Source organism: Neopelma chrysocephalum, unplaced genomic scaffold (genome assembly GCF_003984885.1).
Source record: "Neopelma chrysocephalum unplaced genomic scaffold, ASM398488v2 Primary Assembly neopelma1_157, whole genome shotgun sequence".
In the NCBI taxonomy this organism is placed as follows: domain Eukaryota; kingdom Metazoa; phylum Chordata; class Aves; order Passeriformes; family Pipridae; genus Neopelma; species Neopelma chrysocephalum.
Window position 1 is genome coordinate 142,930 of NW_020897819.1, and position 17,594 is coordinate 160,523.

The following is a 17,594-nucleotide window of genomic DNA, read 5'->3' on the forward strand; positions in this document are numbered from 1 at the left end:
CTGCGCCCCCGTGACGGTGTCACCAGAGCGGGCACAGCCCCGCGACGGCCCCGCGGACACGATGCTCCTGCCCACCCCGCTGGGCACAGCGTGTCACGCCCGGCGCTGCCAGTGGGGAAAGTATCCCTGGAAAACTATTCCCGAACGCTTCAACTGCCTGAAACTCCCTGCGCGGCTCCCCGGGGACGGGGTGTGTCACTCCGGGGCTCGGCCGCCTGTGTCTCCCCACCCTGGCGTGACCCCCACCCCGCCTCCCGCCCCCGCTGCGGCCGGGCCGGGTACGCGCAGCCCCGGCACCGCGGATCTGCCTCATGGTGACGTTAAATGTCACCATCCCCGAGCGGGACAGACACCTCCCCCCCCACTGTGAGTCACTTGGCAGGAACAAAGTGTCTCCAACACGAATCTTGGCGCGGGGTCTCACCCAGCGCCAAAATAAAGTCGGGACTGAAGCACGGACGGGAGGGAACCAGCAGCATCTCCCGTTAGTCATTTATTTGGCCAGGACTGGCCACTGCAGCGGCGAAACCGGTACCGGGGCCACCCGCGAGCGCCTAACGGTCCCGAATAACCGATGGCAGGGGGGCGGCGGCTGCCCCTCGTGCTGCCGCTGCAGGAGGCACCGGCCGTGACCGGGCGGAGCAGAGGAACCGGTTCTGCCCGGCGTTCGGCACCGCGGCTGCACTGGGGCCGCGCAGGACTCCGGGAACGCGGGCGGAAGAACAGAACCGCACGGGCACCGGGTCGGGACGGGACAGAGACACCGCGAGCACCCGCCGGCAGCCCCGGGCACGGCCCGCGGACGCGCCTGCCCAGCAGCGAGGGCCGGCGTGCCTGGCCGGGCCGGGGTGAGGGGTCGGTACCGGAGCCGCTCCCGGGGCACCGGGACCCACGTGGGCACTGACCGGGCGCGCCTGACGTCACTCCGGGGGCGGGGCCTCCACCGGAAGCGGGGTCGTTGCCCGGCAACGGCGGCGCGGCGCAGCCATGGCGGACCCGGACCCCGGGCCCATCGTCACCTTCGGCAGCCTCATCACCGAGGGGACGACGCTGAGCCGGCGCGGGCAGCACCGCAAGGCGCTGGGCTGCTTCAACAATGTGAGAGCGCCGCGGCGGGGGCGCGGTCCGGGGACACCGAGCGGCCCGAGGCGGGACGGGCCTCGACCCGGGGCGGCCGCGACTCGGTTCAGGAGGGGGAAGAGGCAGCGGAGGGAAAGTGGCACCCGCGGCGAGGGGAGGTGGCTCGGAGGGACGTGTCCCCAGGAGGTCTCGGTACCAGGGGGTGACCCAGGCAGGGCAGCCCCTGCAGCACAGGGAACCTGTGAACTGCAAGGGAAGGTTCTTTTCAATAAAAATCCTGCGGTTTTATCATCATCTGTCATCAAGATCCATGTGGGGACTGTGCAGGTGGCACCAAATACCTGCACTTGTGTATTTGTGGTGTTGAGCCAGCACTGGTGACATGTCTGGGTCTGTGGTTCCAGGCACTGAAGCTGAGGGCAGGGGACAAGCAGTGCCTTATAACCCGCTCCAAGTGCTTCCTGAAACTTGGGGACACAGAAAACTCCTTGAAGGATGCTGAAGCCTCGCTCCAAAGAGACAAAGCGTTCACTGAGGTAACCAGAGGAAGTGGTGAGAGTGGGGGGGCCAGGGCTGGCCTGGATCTGTGAGACCCTGAAGGGTCTGAGGCAGAGCTGGGAGGGAACAGCTCACTCCAAACACTCCTAAGGTTTCTGCTGCTCTTGGAGCAGTGGAGGTGCTCAGTCAGCTCCAGGACTGGGGTTTGTTGTACTCAGGTTGTGCCACCTGTGGGTTCTCCCTTCTGCCTGTCAGGAGTTACTTGAGATCCATGAAACTTTTTTCCCTCTTTTTAATCATTTCTTTTCCCAAATGTCATTTCAGGGGCTTTACCAAAAGGCAGAGACCCTCTACACCATGGGGGACTTCGAGTTCGCGCTGGTGTTTTACCATCGAGGCCGGAGGCTCCGCCCGGACCAGCACAAATTCCAGCTGGGCATCAACAAGGCAGAGGAGGCAATTATGAACTGCATTGGCAGTAAGAAGTGCCACTTCCTGGCCCCCACGAGCCTGGCTGACACTGTTCAGGGCACAGCTGATGGCAGATCAGCTCTGCCAGTGACCCAAGGGCCCCACACCACAGTCCTGCTGCTGCTGGGTCCACGTGCTCAGTGGCAGGTGAATCCAGAAGCACCAGGAAGCACCACAAAGAGCCCAGCCCTGCTCTTTTTTTCCTCCTTTTCCCCCTGAGTGCTCATTCACACACAGTGTCTGATCCCTTCAGTTTTGGAGGCAACTCCTGATACTAAAATTTCCAAAGTCACCATGGAAATGTTCCAGGGAATACAGACCAGAGTAGATCATCTCACCAGTGGCCTCCCAATGTGTGAGGGGAGCCGAGAAGAAAAGTGGACAGAGACTATTTACAAGGGCCTGCAGTGCCAGGACAAGGGGGAATGGCTTCATGCTGAGAAAGGGCAAGGTTACTTGGGGTACTGGGGAGAAATTTTTCCCTATAAGGGTGGGGAGGCCCTGGCACAGGTTGCCCAGAGAAGCTGTGGCTGCCCCAGCCCTGGAAGTGTCCAAGGCCAGGTTGGAAGGAGCTTGGAGCAACCTGGGCTAGTGGGAGGTGTCCCTGCCCATGGCAGGGGTTGGAACTGGATGGGCTTTAAGGTCCCTTCCAACCCAAACCATGCTGGGATTCTGCGATTCTATGATCTACCTCCAGCACTAATTTCAGAATCCATTTAATTCCAGAATCCATTTTGAGATCTAAATCCCAATATTCAAAGTTTGGAATGAAATGTGCCATGCTGCCTGAGACTGGCCTCCCGAAATCCTGACTCTCCTCCAATTCCCATTGCACAAGAGCAGTGAAACTGTTGACTCTTGCAACGAGCTCTGCTTTCATCACTTCTGGCTCAGATCACCAGCGGGTCCTGCAGAGACAGGAGAGGCCAAGGACCTCGTGGGGTTCAAAGCAAACGGAGAACTTGTCCCTTGTCCCCTAGTTTTTCTCTCAGCCACGCTGGCGGGCACAGTCAGTCTGTGCCAGTCCGGGGCACACACACACACCTCACCTGGGGCTGCCACCCCTGACATGACACGTGCAGGGAGCCCCGTGCTCGGGCCCCCCCTGGGGCTGCCAAACCTGCCTGGCGGGTTGGATCCGCTCCGGTGCATCCCGGAGCCTATCCCTGGAGCCTATCCCTGCCCAGCGCCCGGCACGCCCCGCTCACACCCTGCACAGATCCCCAGATAGGCCAGGCCTCCCTCCCCCGAAATTTCCAAACTTCAGCCCTCCCCCAGTGCCAGGGATTAACTCACGTGCCAGCGGCGCCAGAGCCTGCGGCGCTTTCATATGGAATTGTTATTTAAAAAAACAGGGAAGGTTTGCACATCTGGCTTGTTTTCCTCCATTCCTGCTGCTTCCTGAGCTTAGCACAATGATCAGGTATTGCCACAGCTCCCAGCTGGAATCTTCCTGGGCTCAAGGCAGGGTCTCTAACTTCCCTCAAGCCCCTGGGCTGCAGGTACAGGAGTGGTGTAAAAAACTAGAAAACTCTTTTTTTATACATCAGTCAATAGCTCCAAGATGCAGGGAAACAAACACATCGGCATGGATCTGGATGTTTGAATAGTTGGGAAATGCACACACATTAACAGGGCACATTCCCAAAGTGCTTCCCTGCCTGTGCTTCATGCAGCAGGATCGGGAACTGCTGCCCCAGTGATCTGCCTGTGCCCACACTGCTGGTCTGGGCCCCATGGCTGTGCCAAAGGGAATCCTCCTGCACTGGCCTGGGAAGCTCTGTCCTTCCCTTGGACACATTAGGGAGTTTTGCCCTAATGTCAGTGCACAAACCTTTAGAATAATCCTCTGGATTGCAGGAGCTCCCTGTGCTCAGAGCTTTCCTGCCATTTTACACTCCTGCTGTGATTCCCCAGAAGAACCTGCATCCTTCTCCTTCCCCAGTTTCCATGCAGGATGTAGCCTGTCTGTAGGAATGCTGCAATGAGAGCCCCTGGTGCTGTGTAAAATAGGAATTAAAATCCCAAGAGGAGCTGGTGGATGAGGTGCATTCCCTGCGCCCAGGACACACCAACACCCCCTGTTCCATGGGAAAGAATTAGAACAGCTTCAGTTCAAACTGAACATTTTGGGCTTGGCACCTTTATGGGCATTTTACTGACAGGAGCCTGCGTGGCTGTTGTGGGCACTAACAGGGGTTTCCTCTGTGTCTGCAGATCCAGCCTCGGTGAAGCTGGAGAACAAGGAGGAGCTGGGCTTCGTGAGCAGGCAGGCAGAGGTACAGCACAGAGCTCTTGCTGGAGAAGCTTCTAAAGTGGTTGCAATGCTAAAACTGCCTGAAATGGGCACGGGAAGGGAGACAGTCCCTGCAGGGACACAGGTCTGCTGAAGGGCTCCCTGAGCATTTAAACACACTGACCCATCATGAGTGTTTATCACCTGCTTCTAGTGCAGGTCTGGCTCAAACCACCCAGAACTTACAGGAGAATGCAGAAGGGCAGGGAAGAGCCAAGGGGAGAAACAAAGCCCAGTGTGGAATTCCTCCCCAGGCCCTTCCTGGGGGTGTTGCTGGTCGCCCATCCGAGGCTAATGAGTAACAGCCCTGAGGTCAGCAGGGTGCCATGAGCTCCAATATTGACTTTGGGTTTACCTGATGTTTAAGGTCACAGTTTTGATAATGGACACTTTCTCAATTGCTTCACTTCGGGGTGCTCTGTGGCAGAAGGGTCTTGCTCCTCCAAGAGGCCAGAACTAGTTCTTGCTTTTCCTGTAACACCCTCTTGGTCCTTAGGGAGCACGATTGGCTGCAGAATTTCACTTGCTCATGACCAAAGCAGCTGGTGAGACACTGACTTTTTCCTTTTAATTAAAAAATAAGCTGCCTTATATGGAGCATGACAGAATTCTGATCATTCCAGTGTTCCCCACTGATCTCCCCCAACTTCCTTTGCTTTTTTTCTCAACACAGAGCAGAAAAAACAACCAGAAACTGCAGAACCTACCAACTAAGGATCAAAAAGGGAAAAAAAAGAAGCAGCGTGTGAAGAATCCAAAAACAGAGCGAGAGCTTCTGGGACAGCTTTATGATGACAAGACCTTCCTGCAGGAGTTGCTCAAGGATGAAGGTGTTTCTCCATTGTGTTTACCTAAATGTTCCTTCCAAGCAGGTTCTGTTTTTCTTTTCCTCTTATCCTTTTTTTATTTCTCTTCTTCGTTTTTGTCCCTGTGACTCTTCCTTACTCGTACCAGAGCTCACGTAGCACGTGGTGCTGGACATGGGCAGGTGTCTGCAGAGGGCAGGTGGTTTGGAGCCAGGTCCAACATTTATAAATATGGGCTTATTTCCTTCCCCATCGATAAATCAACTCAGAGAAGCCTGTGCTGATGAAATGAGAAGGAGAAACAGCTTCATTGCAAGTGACTGAACTTCTGTCACAACGACAAACCCACTGACACTCGTGCTCAGCGCCGAGTGCTGCTCACAGGGCTGTGACTCCTCTGTGGGTTTGTTATAAATGCTGGTAACTCCCCCATTACCTCAGCTCTGAGGAGCACAGGACAATTTAGTTTCCAGGACTGTCTCTGTCAGACCGGAAGAACATTCCCAAGCGATTCCCCACTTCACTGCAGCTCAGGTCCATTGACACTCACCTGGATTCCACCTTATCTTATTTCCAGACTTGATGCAGATCAACATGAGGCAGGGGGGGAAAGTCGAAGACCTGGTTTTGGATGGCATCTCCTACCTGAACCAACGCCGGGACTTCTGGCAGCAGCAGAAGCCGATCTACGCCCGGCTGTACGAGCGCCGGCTCCTGCAGCAGAGGGGGATGGGGGACAGGAGACAGAAACCGGCTGAAGTTGCCAGAGCCATTGCCAAGGACATGGAGGACATTGAGCTGAGTAGGTTCCTGGCTGGAAGCTGAGTGCCTCCCACTGCTGTGGGGAGCTCTAACCACTCCCAGCCTTTGCCTGAGGGTTATCGCTGCACTAGGTCTCCCTTCCCCAGTATCACAGAATCCCAGGATGGTTTGGGTTGGAAGGGACCATAAATCTCATCCAGCTCCACCCCCTGCCATAGGCAGGGACACCTTCCAGTAGACCAGGTCGCTCCAAGCCCCGTCCAACCTGGCCTGGAACACTCCCAGGGATGGGGAATCCACAACGTCTCAACATCTCTGTGTCACACCCCAGTGCCAAACTCTGCTCCCCGTCCCCAGTGCTGGCCAGAGGCTCTGCTGAGGAAAGCTGCAGGAAAGCTGAGCGTCTCCTGAAAAAGATACAAGGGCGGGCAGAGAGTGAAGTTCCCAACAAGAGTGAACTGATTGGGGACCTCCACAGCTGCATTGGGAACGCACAGGTGGAGATGGGACAGATGGAGGCAGCTCTGCGCAGCTACAGGAGGGATCTGGATTGTGCCAGGCAGAAGTAAGTGCTGGGAAGTTCAGGTGGGTGGGGAAAGGGGAAAGTACCTCGTGGGGGTGTTTTAGCATTAGGTAATGGTGTTATTCTCACCTGGAGGTTTAACAGGGCCACACATTCAGCTCTGCCTGTGTATCAGGGTCTCTGGTGACTTTTTATCTCTACTATTTCAAAAATAAGGAGCCTGAAGTGGATTTTTAGGACCTAGAGCATGGGGCACATTGAAACCTCTGCTGAAACAAAGTGAAAGAACACAAGTCCCAATGTCAGCACTTGAGCCTCAAGCAGGCACCTCCTTCTCAGGAAGCTCAGGCTTGAAATTGCACCAGTTTGCTGCTACATTTTGTCTTAAAACCCTTTTCATTCAGGCCATGAGAGCAGCTTGAAATAAAGGTCTCTCCCAGGTGCACTTACCTGCCCACACTGGACACATCCTGCAGCTCTTCCAGCTGAACCACAGTGGAGCAAAATGTAGTCTTAGTAACAGTTTGCAAAGCACGTGAGAAAACACGGAATAGTGGCTTGAACTGAAGTGGTTTGGGGGTCATTTTTGCCAATACTGCACCGGGCTTTCAAAATGTCACTGACGGGTTGTTTCTCATTTTCAAAAATCCCTTTGGAAATGAGTGTTGTTTTAGGAAATGGCTGCCTTTCTCCTGGTGATCCCACTCCCCGGGTGCGCCAGATAAAGGCAGGAATTAGCAGGAGAGAGGCAGGAGGAGATACCTGGTTTTAGGGCCCTTTTAAAGTTCCTTTAAGGACCCAAAGGCCGCGGTGACGGGCGGGCCGCGCCCTCTGGCGGCTGCAGCTGGAAACGCCGTTAATGACTCTTAATGACTCGCTAATGATTCCCGTTAATGACCGCGTGGCGGGGGGGCTGGAACTGGATGATCCTTAGGGCCCCTTCCCACCCAAACCAGTCGGTTATTCCTTGATTCCCGTCTCATTTGGCTGCTCCACTCATGGGTTTTTCCTTCTCTAAGGTAAGGTAGGCAAAGCCACTTCCAAAGATGGGAATGAGGATAATTAAGGAAAAAAAATTAAAGCCCACAGGCTCCGTTGTTATAGGAGCCGCCTGTGGCATGGAGCAGCTCAGTCCAAGCACAGGGAGCAGGGCTGGTGCCAGGAGCCTGCAGACACATTTTTGGGCCTTCCCTTTGGAAGACAGAGATCATCCATGAATGTCAGGGACCCAGAGGGAAACTGAGACAAAGAAAAGTGGAAAGACTTTTACAAGGAATGCCAGATTTGCACAAAAAATAACAATAATCAAAGATAAAGCTAAACCATTTCCCCTGTGTCCCATGGGGTCAGTTGCCAGCTGTAAATAAAATCAAAAATTGACCTTAATTTCATGGCTTTCAGTCTGACCTGGGCCCTTTACTCCCCCACACTTCCCTGAGGCCATGGGGAGCACCAGAGGGACTCAGGGTGAGTCAGGAGCAGGACGATGCCAGTGCCACAATCCCTCTGTGTCCCTGTCACAGTGCTCTGCCCGACTCCGTGTCCCGGGCCCTGGACAACATCGGCCGCGTGTACGCCCGGACCAGCAGGTTCCAGCAGGCCATCAACACGTGAGTACAGCCCAGCAGGGAGGGCAGTGGGGGCCTGGAGTGACCCGGGCCATGGCTGGGCAGTTGTGTGTTCCCACTGCAGCAGGGGCGGGGGAAGTTTTCATACCTGAACCCTCAGTTATCAAATCAGCGACTGAATCATAACTGCACCCAGCGACAGTCGATAACTGCCTGTCTTACTCTGCTTGAAGCTGGGAGAAGAGGATTCCAATGGCAAAATCCAGCCTGGAGAAGGCCTGTCTGTTCCATGACATCGGCCGGTGTTACCTCGAGCTGGGTGAAGCTGAAACAGCCGAAGATTGCGGAGAGAAGTCTCTGGAGTCAGCGGATGAAGAGGGAGATGTGGAGTGGCAGCTCCACGCCACTGTGCTGGTGGCACAGGCACAAGGTAAAGGGGCGGGCACAGGTTTTGCTCTCAGGGTGGAGAAGCCGTTCTGAAAACATCTCTGGGATTTAACAGCCAAAGCAACCCCTCAGATCAAGACTGGTGTGATTACCTCTGGTTGTTCTCCTGATCCTGGGTTAAACCAGCTGATATCCTTGTCTGTTCCAGTGAAATTAAAGGATTACCGGTCTGCGATCCTGAACTTTGAAAAGGCCCTGGAAAAGGCGAAGCTTGTGCCCGACCAAGCTGCTCAAAACACCATCATTGCGGTAAGGGGGCTGCTGCAGGGTGGAGGAGCTCAGGGCAGCATCCGTGAGCAGTTGTTATCCCAGCTGGGATACTCCAGGCAGTAATGCTGGAGAAATGAAGAGTTTTGTGGTAGGAAAGGACTTGCTAACAACAGCAGAGGGCAAAAGAAAAAACTTGGATATGTAACTGCATTTCTGGGGCTTTTATTAAGAGCCACATCCCTTTCAGGCCTTGGATAAGGTGAGCAAAAGCTACATCAAGCAGCTGAGCAAAGGCGGCAAAGAAGCGACAGCTCGCTCACGGAAAGGTACTTGTCACTCCCAGCACCCAGAAATGGAAAAACTCCCCATTTTCCTCTTCTGGAGCACAGCAGCTGCACCTTAGAATTCCCACAGCACTCATTTCCTTCCAAGCAGTGAATTAAAATCTTGGTGCAAGTCCAGACAGCAGCGCTCCCTGAGTGTCCCCTGCACCCTGGGCCCGGTGTCACTGACACGCTGGCCCTCCCTGGGCCCGGTGAGGGGTCCTGGCAGGGTGCTGTGCCCACAGCACCCAGTGCTGCTCCCCTCAGTGCTGCTTCCCAGCACCCCCTGTCCCAGAACACAGGGGCTCCTGAGAGCAAGAGATTCCTGGTGGGGGTGAGGGAGCCGGGGGACCTTTCTTGAGCCCGACTGCTGAGTGCTGGGACTTGGCTTAAGTTTGCTTATTCCTCCCCAGGTCGTGACTCCAGCCGTGAAAACACAAAAAACAAGTTGGAGAAGGACAGAGAGAGGGAGGAAGAGGAACAACACATGGGAAATCAAGATGAGAAGACAGAAGAAGAAGCCCAGAATGATAGAAAACCCACAAAAAACAACAAGCTTAAGAAGGACAAAGAGAGGGAGAAAGGGGAACAAGACATGGGAAATCAAGATGAAAGGCCAAAAGAAGAAACCGGGAACGATACAGAAAACACAGAAAACAATAAATCTGAGGAGGACAGAGAGAGGGAGGAAGGGGAAGAAGACACAGGAAATCAAGATGAAAAGCCAAAAGAGGAAGCCGGCAGTGATACAGAAGCATATGGAAATGCCAGTGATGGGGAAACGGACGAGGAAATAAAAGAGAGCAACGGGGAAAAGTAGAGCAGAGGCGGGAAGACTAAAAAATAAATGTTGAACAAGAGACATACCCAGCAGTGGAGTGGTGTGTCCTGAGCAGGGAAGGAGCTGGGCTGAGCCACCGCCGCTCTCAGAGCCTCCTCTCTCCCCGTATCTCCTCTCCCGGCCCAGGGCTGTCCCGGCAGCATCCCCGGGACCGGCTCCTCCGGGGCCGGACCTACCGGGCGGGCGGGGCGGGGACTGAGCCCCGGGGGAGGGCTCGGACGGCCCCGCGGGGCGGGCGGGACCCGGGGCTATGAAAGAGGCCGCGGCCGCTCCCCCCCCCCACAGCCGCTTCCACGCCGCGCCGCTCCGCACCGGCGGCCGCCCCGGAGCCGCTGCCCTCACCATGGTAAGCGGGGCCACCGGGACAGGGACCGGGATCGGTGCCGCCGCTCCGCTCGGGCAATGGTTTCGATTCCCGGCGGGAGGAAGCGCCCGCGGCGTCACCGACACGTGGGCGCTGGGTGTGGGGGGACGCGGGGGCAGCCGGGCCCCGAGAACGGCCCCAGGATCCCCGCGGCTCCGTTCTGGGGGTCCCGGCACACCCTGGGGGGCGCCGGGGCACGGGCAGCCCAGGGCCGGGAGCGATCGAGCCCCTGTCCCGCGGGGAGCCGGAGACAAGCGGGAGCTTTGTGGGGGCGGCGGGGGGGCCGGGCCGGGCTCAATGGGGGATTGTCCGGAGGGACCCCGCACCCCGCGCTCTGCGGGGCCTTTGTCCACCCGGCCCGGGCCGTGAAGGCGCCCGTTGTCCCCGAGCTGGCGGCGAACAATGGCCCGGGGGGGGGCCGTGATTGTTCCTTTGTTCGCGGGGCTGAAAAGCGCCTCAGTCCCCTGAGCAGCTGCCGCGGCAGAACAGCGGCCCCGGCCCCCGCCCGCGGGACAGCGCGGTGCGGGGACAGCGCGGTGCGGGGACAGCGCGGTGCGGGGACAGCGCGGCACCGGCTCCGGCCCTGCGACCCCCGGGCAAACGGGGCACCTGCGCTGCGAGCAGGAACAGAGCTCCAGGTGACTCACCTGCTTCCTCCTCTGTGGGCACCCGGGAGCCCCGAGTCCACGGGCAAGGCAGTGGAGGTCCCTGGAGAGCCTGGGGGTCCCCGCTGCCCTGGCGGGCCCATTTCTTTCTACACAAGCCCCAGAGCACTCGGGGTCCCCGTCCTGCAGCTGACCCCGGGGCAGTGCCCGTGGGAGCTGTGGGGCCCTGGTCCTGCTCCCCAGACATTTGGAACCAAACCCACCTCCACGTTCTGGAATAAAGAGATGGGGAAATTCATCACCTGAAAAGTGGGTTTTTTTAAACAACAGCATCAATCTGCAAAGAGGAAAAGCAGTTTTCTGCCCCAGGCAGAGCAGTTATGTTTTATGAAAAACCTCTCGATTTTTGCATCAAAGGCAAAACTCTCTCCTTGGGCATCACTCCCATGGCCTTCGGCTCCAGTGGGTCCCAGGCTGGGCTGGCCCAGCTGGAGAGGTGGAGAGTTCATGTATTGACCCAAAAAACAGTGACTGCCCCATTGATGCTATAGTGAACTCGCACAGCTGGAGAAATCCCTCGTTTCCTTGCAGTCCCGTGTTTTTCCAGGCCCTGCTGGGAATTAATCTGGGATTCCAGTTATAGGAGCTGCTGGCAGGAGGGGAGGGAGAGCCCGTGCCAGCTCCCAGCAGCGTTTCCCGCTCGCTGCTGCCAAACAAAAGTGTTTCGTTTCCTTCGGCACTCGAGGTTTCACTTTCGAGTTCTGCCCTACCTGGCAGCTGCAGGGAGGGGTTGGGTTTTCCTGGAAGCAATCTAAGTTTCTCTTCCCAAGAGGAGCCCTAATTCCCTCCTCCTCGGCACTCGGGTGCTGATCCCCAGTGCAGCTCAGAGAGAGACGGCGTCATCCTCATGGGCTGCTCTAGGAAACAGCCACTTCCCTGGGGACAGAGTGTGCAATTCAGGTGAAGGGACGAGAGTGTGGCAGCTCTGAGCACCTGCTGGGACTTTCTGTTCCCCTTGGGCTTCCCCAGGTCTCGCCGCGCCCTCGGCATCCGGCAGCCACAGGGGTTTGTTCAAGCGTTCAGGCTAAATTTGTCACACAAGGAGCTCTGCCCGCGCTGCTGCCACGTGACGGGTAAAACTTCCCCTTCCTGGTGGGGCAGGACCGCAGCTGCCGAGGCCAGGGAGGGGAGCGGGGCTGCACCTTCAGCCCTTGGGTGGGTCAGGGCACAGGTCCCTGCCCTGGGACCAGCCAGGGCAGCTGTGGGAGGGGGTGTCAGCCCAGCAGGGCACCCAAGTGAGGACGGGGGGGAGAGGTGCTCCCTGCACCCCATCTCTCCCAGTAAAGGTCCCAGTGGGGCCACGTGGTCTCCGGGGTTCCTGCCCTGCAAAGTGTTTTCTCCTTCCATTTCAGAACAGAGGCTTCTCCAAGAAGAGTCACACCTTCCTGCCTAAAATATTTAGAAAAATGTCTACTCAATCAGCGAAAGAGAGACCCGAGAGTTTGCAGTTCCCGTTCCTGGACGATGAAGACACCATCTCCACACTCAAGGAATCCAAAACCTTTTTCATCCTCCGGGGGCTGCCTGGCAGCGGGAAGTCCACCCTGGCCCAGGCCATCCACGATCGGTACAAGGACGCCTGCAAGGTCATCTCTGTCGACCACTATAAAATCACACCGGTAATAAGAAGCTCCATTCCTGAAGAGTACTCCAAGGTGGACGAGGATCTAGTTGACTATTGCAAACGGGAGATCAGCGTCATCGTTTTGGATGACACTCACCACGAGCGGGAACGGCTGGAGCAGCTCTTTGACATTGCTGACAAGTACCGGTACAAAGTCATCTTCGCCGAGCCCAAAACCCCCTGGCGCTTGGATTGTCCCCAGCTGAAGGACAAGAATCAGTGGAAACTGTCTGTGGAAGAGCTGAAGAAGATGAAGCCAAGCTTGGAGAAGGAATTCCTCCCCATGTATTTTGGGTGGTTTTTGAGCAAAAGAAGTTCGGAGACCCTGAGAAAGGCTGGCCAGGCCTTCTTGGATGAGCTCGGGAGTCTCAAAGCCTTCAAAAAGGAGAGTAAATACTGTATGTATAGACATGATCTTACCATGCTTTTACCTGTTGATGTTAACAAGTCTGATCAGCTCCTCAAGCCAATTCTAGTTAAATGTGTCAACAAGAAAAGCTTTTTAAAGCTTTTAAAGCTACTAACCTGGTCCCCATCGCTGCCAAAGTTGCTTTTTAAGTGAAAATAAATTAAAGGGTAGTTCCTGAGAAGTCTTTTCAGTTCTGACCCCACTGGGCTCGGGTGGCAGCAGTGGGACGTGGGGTCCTGGGTGTCCCCTGGTTCCAAAGGGTTGGGTGGGACAAAGGCAAAGAGTCAGAGAGAAATGGGAAAGGCCGAACAATCCCCTCCTTTAAGGGACCCACATCATCAGGGTTAAGACAAACCACAAGGACATGCAGAGGCTTCTGTTCTCTGGCTCCATCTGTGGTGAGCCTGGGGGCAGGGAGGGGCTCAGTTACCCATCCAGTGCTCCCCAGCAGCCAGAAAGATGAGGTGAAGGACAGGGTGGGAAAGGGACCTGAGGTGGGACTTGGGCTCGTGGAGTGACATTGGGAGGATCACTTTGTGACAGTGATGTTCTTTACCTGTATTTGCAGTTGCTTCTGCTATCGATGATCCCAAAATAAAAATAGATCTCACCAGCTACTTTGTGAAGAGGCCACCCGGGGTCCTGCACTGCACCACGAAATACACCGAGTTCGGAAAAGCAGCTGGAGCTGAGGAATACGCGCAGCAGGAAGTGAGTGCTGGGGTCCCAACTCCTCTCCACACCCCCAGTGTCCCTCCCTTCCCAGTAGGGGATCCACGAGCCTGGGGTGGGCTGGGGACAGGCTTTGCTCTGAGCCAGAGGCCAAAGGTAGAGACAGGAACTATGTCCATGTGGCCTGTGCAGGAGAAAACTCAGAGTTGTGGAGATGGTGACTGTTTCCTATTCCCAAACAAAATACTCCCACCCTCCCTCCAGCATCATCTCCAGCAGTGTGAGCTGAATGACGATGAACTGAAGTATTTACACTCCCAGACAGATTATTTCAGAGCAGATAAGCCCAAGTTAAATATTGGAATTTGTGAAGGATAAAGACATACCCAGCTCCAAATCCACAGAGCTGGAGTGTCAGGCCCTGACCTTCTCCTTGCACTTGGTATTTTAACTACGTCACAGCAAGAGCTGCTGTGAGCAGCCACCTTACCCTGAGCCTGGGGACAGTGACAGCGCTGTGAATCCCCACCCACAGGCACTGACACTCTTCCACGTGTGTCTCCCTCTCCTCCAGGCCGTCAAGGCTTCCTATGGCAAAGGCTTCACCCTCTCCATCTCAGCGCTGTTCATCACCACAAAGACTGTCGGGGCTCGCATCGAGCTGAGCGAGCAGCAGCTGCAGCTCTGGCCTGGGGACGCCGACAAGATCCTGCCCGCGGACAACCTCCCGCGGGGCAGCCGGGCCCACATCACCCTCGGCTGCGCCAACGGCGTCGAGGCCGTCCAGACCGGGCTCGACCTGCTGGAGTTCGTGAAGCTGGAAAAGGCGGGGAACAAAGGGGAGCAAGTGGGGGAAATTGGAGGAGGGAAACTGCTGTATTTTGATAACGGTATGTGGATGCTCGTCCTCTCTAAAAAGATCGATGTGAGGGCGATATTCTCGGGGTACTACGGGAAGGGAAAACTCGTGCCAACGCAGAGCACCAACAAACGGGGATCTGCCTTTAGCTCCTGCACCATCATCTAGGAGCACGGGCAGGGCAGCTCCTCGGTTTGTTTTTAAAAGGCAAGTAACTCCTGTAACCTTAAAGTGTAAAGAGAAATAATTGTACCTTTACTAAAGTCAACCCTTCTGCCCACCCCAGCGTGAAGCCTCTGGGGAGTTATCAGCCTCAGGACAAGGAAGAAAACAAGCAACTCCTGACTGAAACTGTCATGGATTTTAATGGGAGAGTTTTGGAGGGAACCAGCCAGGGTGTCCTGCTTGTTTTCTTCCTTGGAGGAAGATCAACTCTGGGCTTTTATCGCTTCCCTCTGAACCACAATCGTTCGACCTTTACCTGTTGGCACTGACCAAAGCCTGTCGGTGCTGCTCTGAAGCCAAGGGAACTGCAGGATGTCCCTCCCCTCCCACATCCAGGGACTGACATCGGCTGCTCTGGCAGCTGATTACGGGGTCAGAACCAGCACGTGGCTCACTCCTGTCAGGGGTGGTCCCTTACCAAGGGTTTGGCCCCTAAGGACAGACCTTGCTGAGGGCAGCAGGTCCCGGCAGCCCCAATCCCAGGCTGGTCCCGCAGCTGCCCAGCTCCAGCCCAGCTCCTCCTGGAGGAGGGCACAGTGCCAGGTGATGTCTTAAAGACACCGACCACGGGGGAAACAAGTGAAACACCAGGACAGGCAGCCAGTTCCGGCCACTTCCCCCTACCTGGGCTGGACCAAGCACTGTCCTATGTCCTTGTCCTGTAGGGAACAATCCTGCCTTGGCAGGGAGTGGAAGAGATGAACTAACATCTTTTCCATCTTATTTGATAGAAACTAAAATCATGTCTGAAGTACAGAACTGCACTTCATGCAAGATTTTACTCCCTTCCTCTAATGCACCTGAATGTTAAGAGTTAGGCTGGAGTAACCCCGTAGTGTAGGAAGCGGAGGCACCGTAACCGCGTAACTCAAGTCTGCTCAAACCTAAACCCTGGCTGGAAGTTACTGACCCAGCACTTCTGTCATTAAATGTTTGACTGAAACCTGTGTTTGTGCTCCACCAGGCCCCGGTCCAGCAGGGCGGTGGCTCCTGGGCACTATTTAATATGAAGCTCCACTGATGGTCCCAGGTCAGGTCCCAGCTCGGCCTCCGGCTCTGGCTCAGGGCCTGGGGAGCTGCAGAGTGACATTAACCCACACTAACACTGTAAATACTGACCGTGTTTGAGGCGTGGGCTGGGCTGGGGCTGTCACTGGGCACAGCTCGCCCGAGCCCAGTGGTGCCGGGGTGAGGAGTGTTTCTCCTCCAAATGTCGAGGCCAAAAGCAGGGAGAGCTCTGGGGCTTGTCTGGAACCAAACACTCTGCTAGGAAAGCGAAATAGTTCCTGCTGTTCCAAAATGGAGAATGATAATAAGTTCTCATTGTAACATAAAAAAAGTGAGCTATAAATCTACCCAGATCACCTGTGACCCTCCCTGCCCTCCCTGGAGAAATCCTTCCAGCTCCCACACCAGCGGCAGCCAAGTGCCCAATGCTCAGCCAGGGCCTCTCCTGACAGAACCTCAAGGGTTTGCTCCAACAAAGCTCAAAAAGGCCTTTGGCAGCACCTGCCCAGGGGCCAACTGAGCCCACACCCCCAGCATCCAGATCACTCCAGCACTGGAATGCACGGCTGGAACATCTCCTTCATCTGCCTGTTCAAGAACAACAGTGACACTGTCGTCGTTTGAGTTTTTATTAGTTTGTACATCATATACAGTTTATAATAAAGTAAAACCGATTGCATATGGGTCTGCTCAGGCTGATTCCCCATACAAACACAGCATCAGGAGTTCTGCTAAGGAAGTAAACAACAAATATTCACATTTTTACCATTCACATCCTAGAAAGGTCCAAGAGGGACAGGACAGTCAGTACCGACACGGAGCCTGGCTGGGAGAGGATGAGGAGTTTAACAAAGCGATGGGACAGCGATTGCTCCATGCAATTCCCCTTTCCTCCCAGGGAAAGGTTGAGCTATGTACACTGAGGTAAACATTCCGAATTCCAATTCAGATAAATACGGCAGCGCAGGGACAAGCTCCTCTCCAAGTGGCTTCGCATCGGCGCCTGGATTTGTCCTGACTATTCTGTAGTGTCGTGACCACCACGACTCACGTGCACTGAGGGGCTCGGGGTGCTCCGCACACAGCCCCTCTGACTCTACCTCACACCACACTCTGTCCACACGAGCCATTAAGGACAGCAGGGATGGGGATGGGGCAGTGGGACAGGCTGGGATGGCAGCCAGGCTCTCCACGGATCCTGCCCTCCCAGGCCATCCTCCATGCTCCAGCTCAGGCGCAGTGTCCCAGCTCCCCACTCCCAGCAACAGACCAGAGCTGTCCCCCCGAGCTCAGGTCTGGGCAAGGGAAAATGCCCAACGCTGCTCTGAGAAGGGATAACAAACCCCATCCCTGACAGCAGCAGCGGGAGAGCCGGGCCTGGCAGGAAGGCCAAAGAGTTACATGTCAGCTCCTACAGTCACACAGGGCCTGGGGCACAGGGACACCCAGGAATGGCCCCTCCAGCTGCTGCCACCTGTCCCTGTCACAGCCCTGCCACAGCCACCTGGGGACCGGCACCGCTCCAGGGATGAGGTGGGTGCAGCACAGGGGCATCCTGTTCCCTAGGGACAAGGCACGAATTTAAACAGGATGAAAACCATCCACTGGAGATAAGGGAAGATGTAGAGTTACTACTGAAACTGAGGAAGTCATTTGCAAGTGGCAAAGCAGCACGTGGCCCGACCCTGTTTGGTGGCTGCGGAACCGGGACCGGCACAGCTGGACAGGGACTGGCACCGGAGCTGGACCAGCCTCTGTGCCAGAAACACCATGACAGCACAGCAGCTTCCACTTTGTATCCTGGAAGATACAGAGTGGAGGGACCCACTATTCCATGGATAATGGATAATACTGTTGTCCCAGAACATTTTTTTTTCTTTCTCCTGTTTTCCAACTTGCATTCCTGTATTTACAACAGCTGTCAGCAGTGGGGATCCTGCTCA

At 55.9% G+C, this 17,594-nt stretch overlaps 2 protein-coding genes and 1 long non-coding RNA gene across 5 annotated transcripts; 2 read left to right on the plus strand and 1 right to left on the minus strand.

Moving 5' to 3' along the window:
* The first annotated feature begins 365 nt into the window (after positions 1-365).
* Positions 366-9,854, plus strand: TTC25 (tetratricopeptide repeat domain 25). 2 transcript variants are annotated; one of them, XM_027701475.1, is made up of 13 exons: positions 366-1,098; positions 1,485-1,616; positions 1,903-2,056; positions 4,267-4,328; positions 5,019-5,175; positions 5,729-5,953; positions 6,271-6,478; positions 7,960-8,046; positions 8,238-8,434; positions 8,600-8,700; positions 8,909-8,987; positions 9,398-9,471; positions 9,580-9,854. In XM_027701475.1, exons 1-13 carry the CDS (start codon positions 988-990, stop codon positions 9,802-9,804), a joined length of 1,812 nt encoding a protein of 603 aa, XP_027557276.1. In that variant the 5' UTR covers positions 366-987; the 3' UTR covers positions 9,805-9,854. The 2 variants fall into 2 exon arrangements, with proteins under 2 accessions (XP_027557276.1, XP_027557275.1); XM_027701474.1 differs by having other exon boundaries at positions 9,398-9,854.
* Positions 2,063-5,006, minus strand: LOC113976361. 2 transcript variants are annotated; one of them, XR_003537078.1, is made up of 4 exons: positions 4,701-5,006; positions 3,884-4,130; positions 3,346-3,545; positions 2,063-2,957 (listed from the first exon to the last, which is right to left on the minus strand). It is a non-coding gene; the product is annotated as an uncharacterized LOC113976361 (long non-coding RNA). The 2 variants fall into 2 exon arrangements; XR_003537077.1 differs by lacking the exon at positions 4,701-5,006 and having other exon boundaries at positions 3,884-4,252.
* Positions 9,855-10,103: 249 nt separating the features above from the next.
* On the plus strand, positions 10,104-16,330 carry CNP (2',3'-cyclic nucleotide 3' phosphodiesterase). The gene is made up of 4 exons (XM_027701477.1): positions 10,104-10,171; positions 12,207-12,876; positions 13,456-13,598; positions 14,134-16,330. Exons 1-4 carry the CDS (start codon positions 10,169-10,171, stop codon positions 14,584-14,586), a joined length of 1,269 nt encoding a protein of 422 aa, XP_027557278.1. The 5' UTR covers positions 10,104-10,168; the 3' UTR covers positions 14,587-16,330.
* The last annotated feature ends 1,264 nt before the right edge of the window (positions 16,331-17,594 follow it).

Bases quoted from the DNA above. Each gene is read 5' to 3' on its own strand.
- TTC25 (XM_027701474.1), top strand. From the start codon at position 988: ATGGCGGACCCGGACCCCGGGCCCATCGTCACCTTCGGCAGCCTCATC. The intron at 1,099-1,484 runs GTGAGAGCGCCG...CTGTGGTTCCAG, and splicing joins CGCTGGGCTGCTTCAACAAT to GCACTGAAGCTGAGGGCAGG. The intron at 1,617-1,902 runs GTAACCAGAGGA...ATGTCATTTCAG, and splicing joins GAGACAAAGCGTTCACTGAG to GGGCTTTACCAAAAGGCAGA.
- CNP (XM_027701477.1), top strand. The intron at 12,877-13,455 runs GTATGTATAGAC...CTGTATTTGCAG, and splicing joins CAAAAAGGAGAGTAAATACT to TTGCTTCTGCTATCGATGAT. The intron at 13,599-14,133 runs GTGAGTGCTGGG...CCTCTCCTCCAG, and splicing joins AGGAATACGCGCAGCAGGAA to GCCGTCAAGGCTTCCTATGG.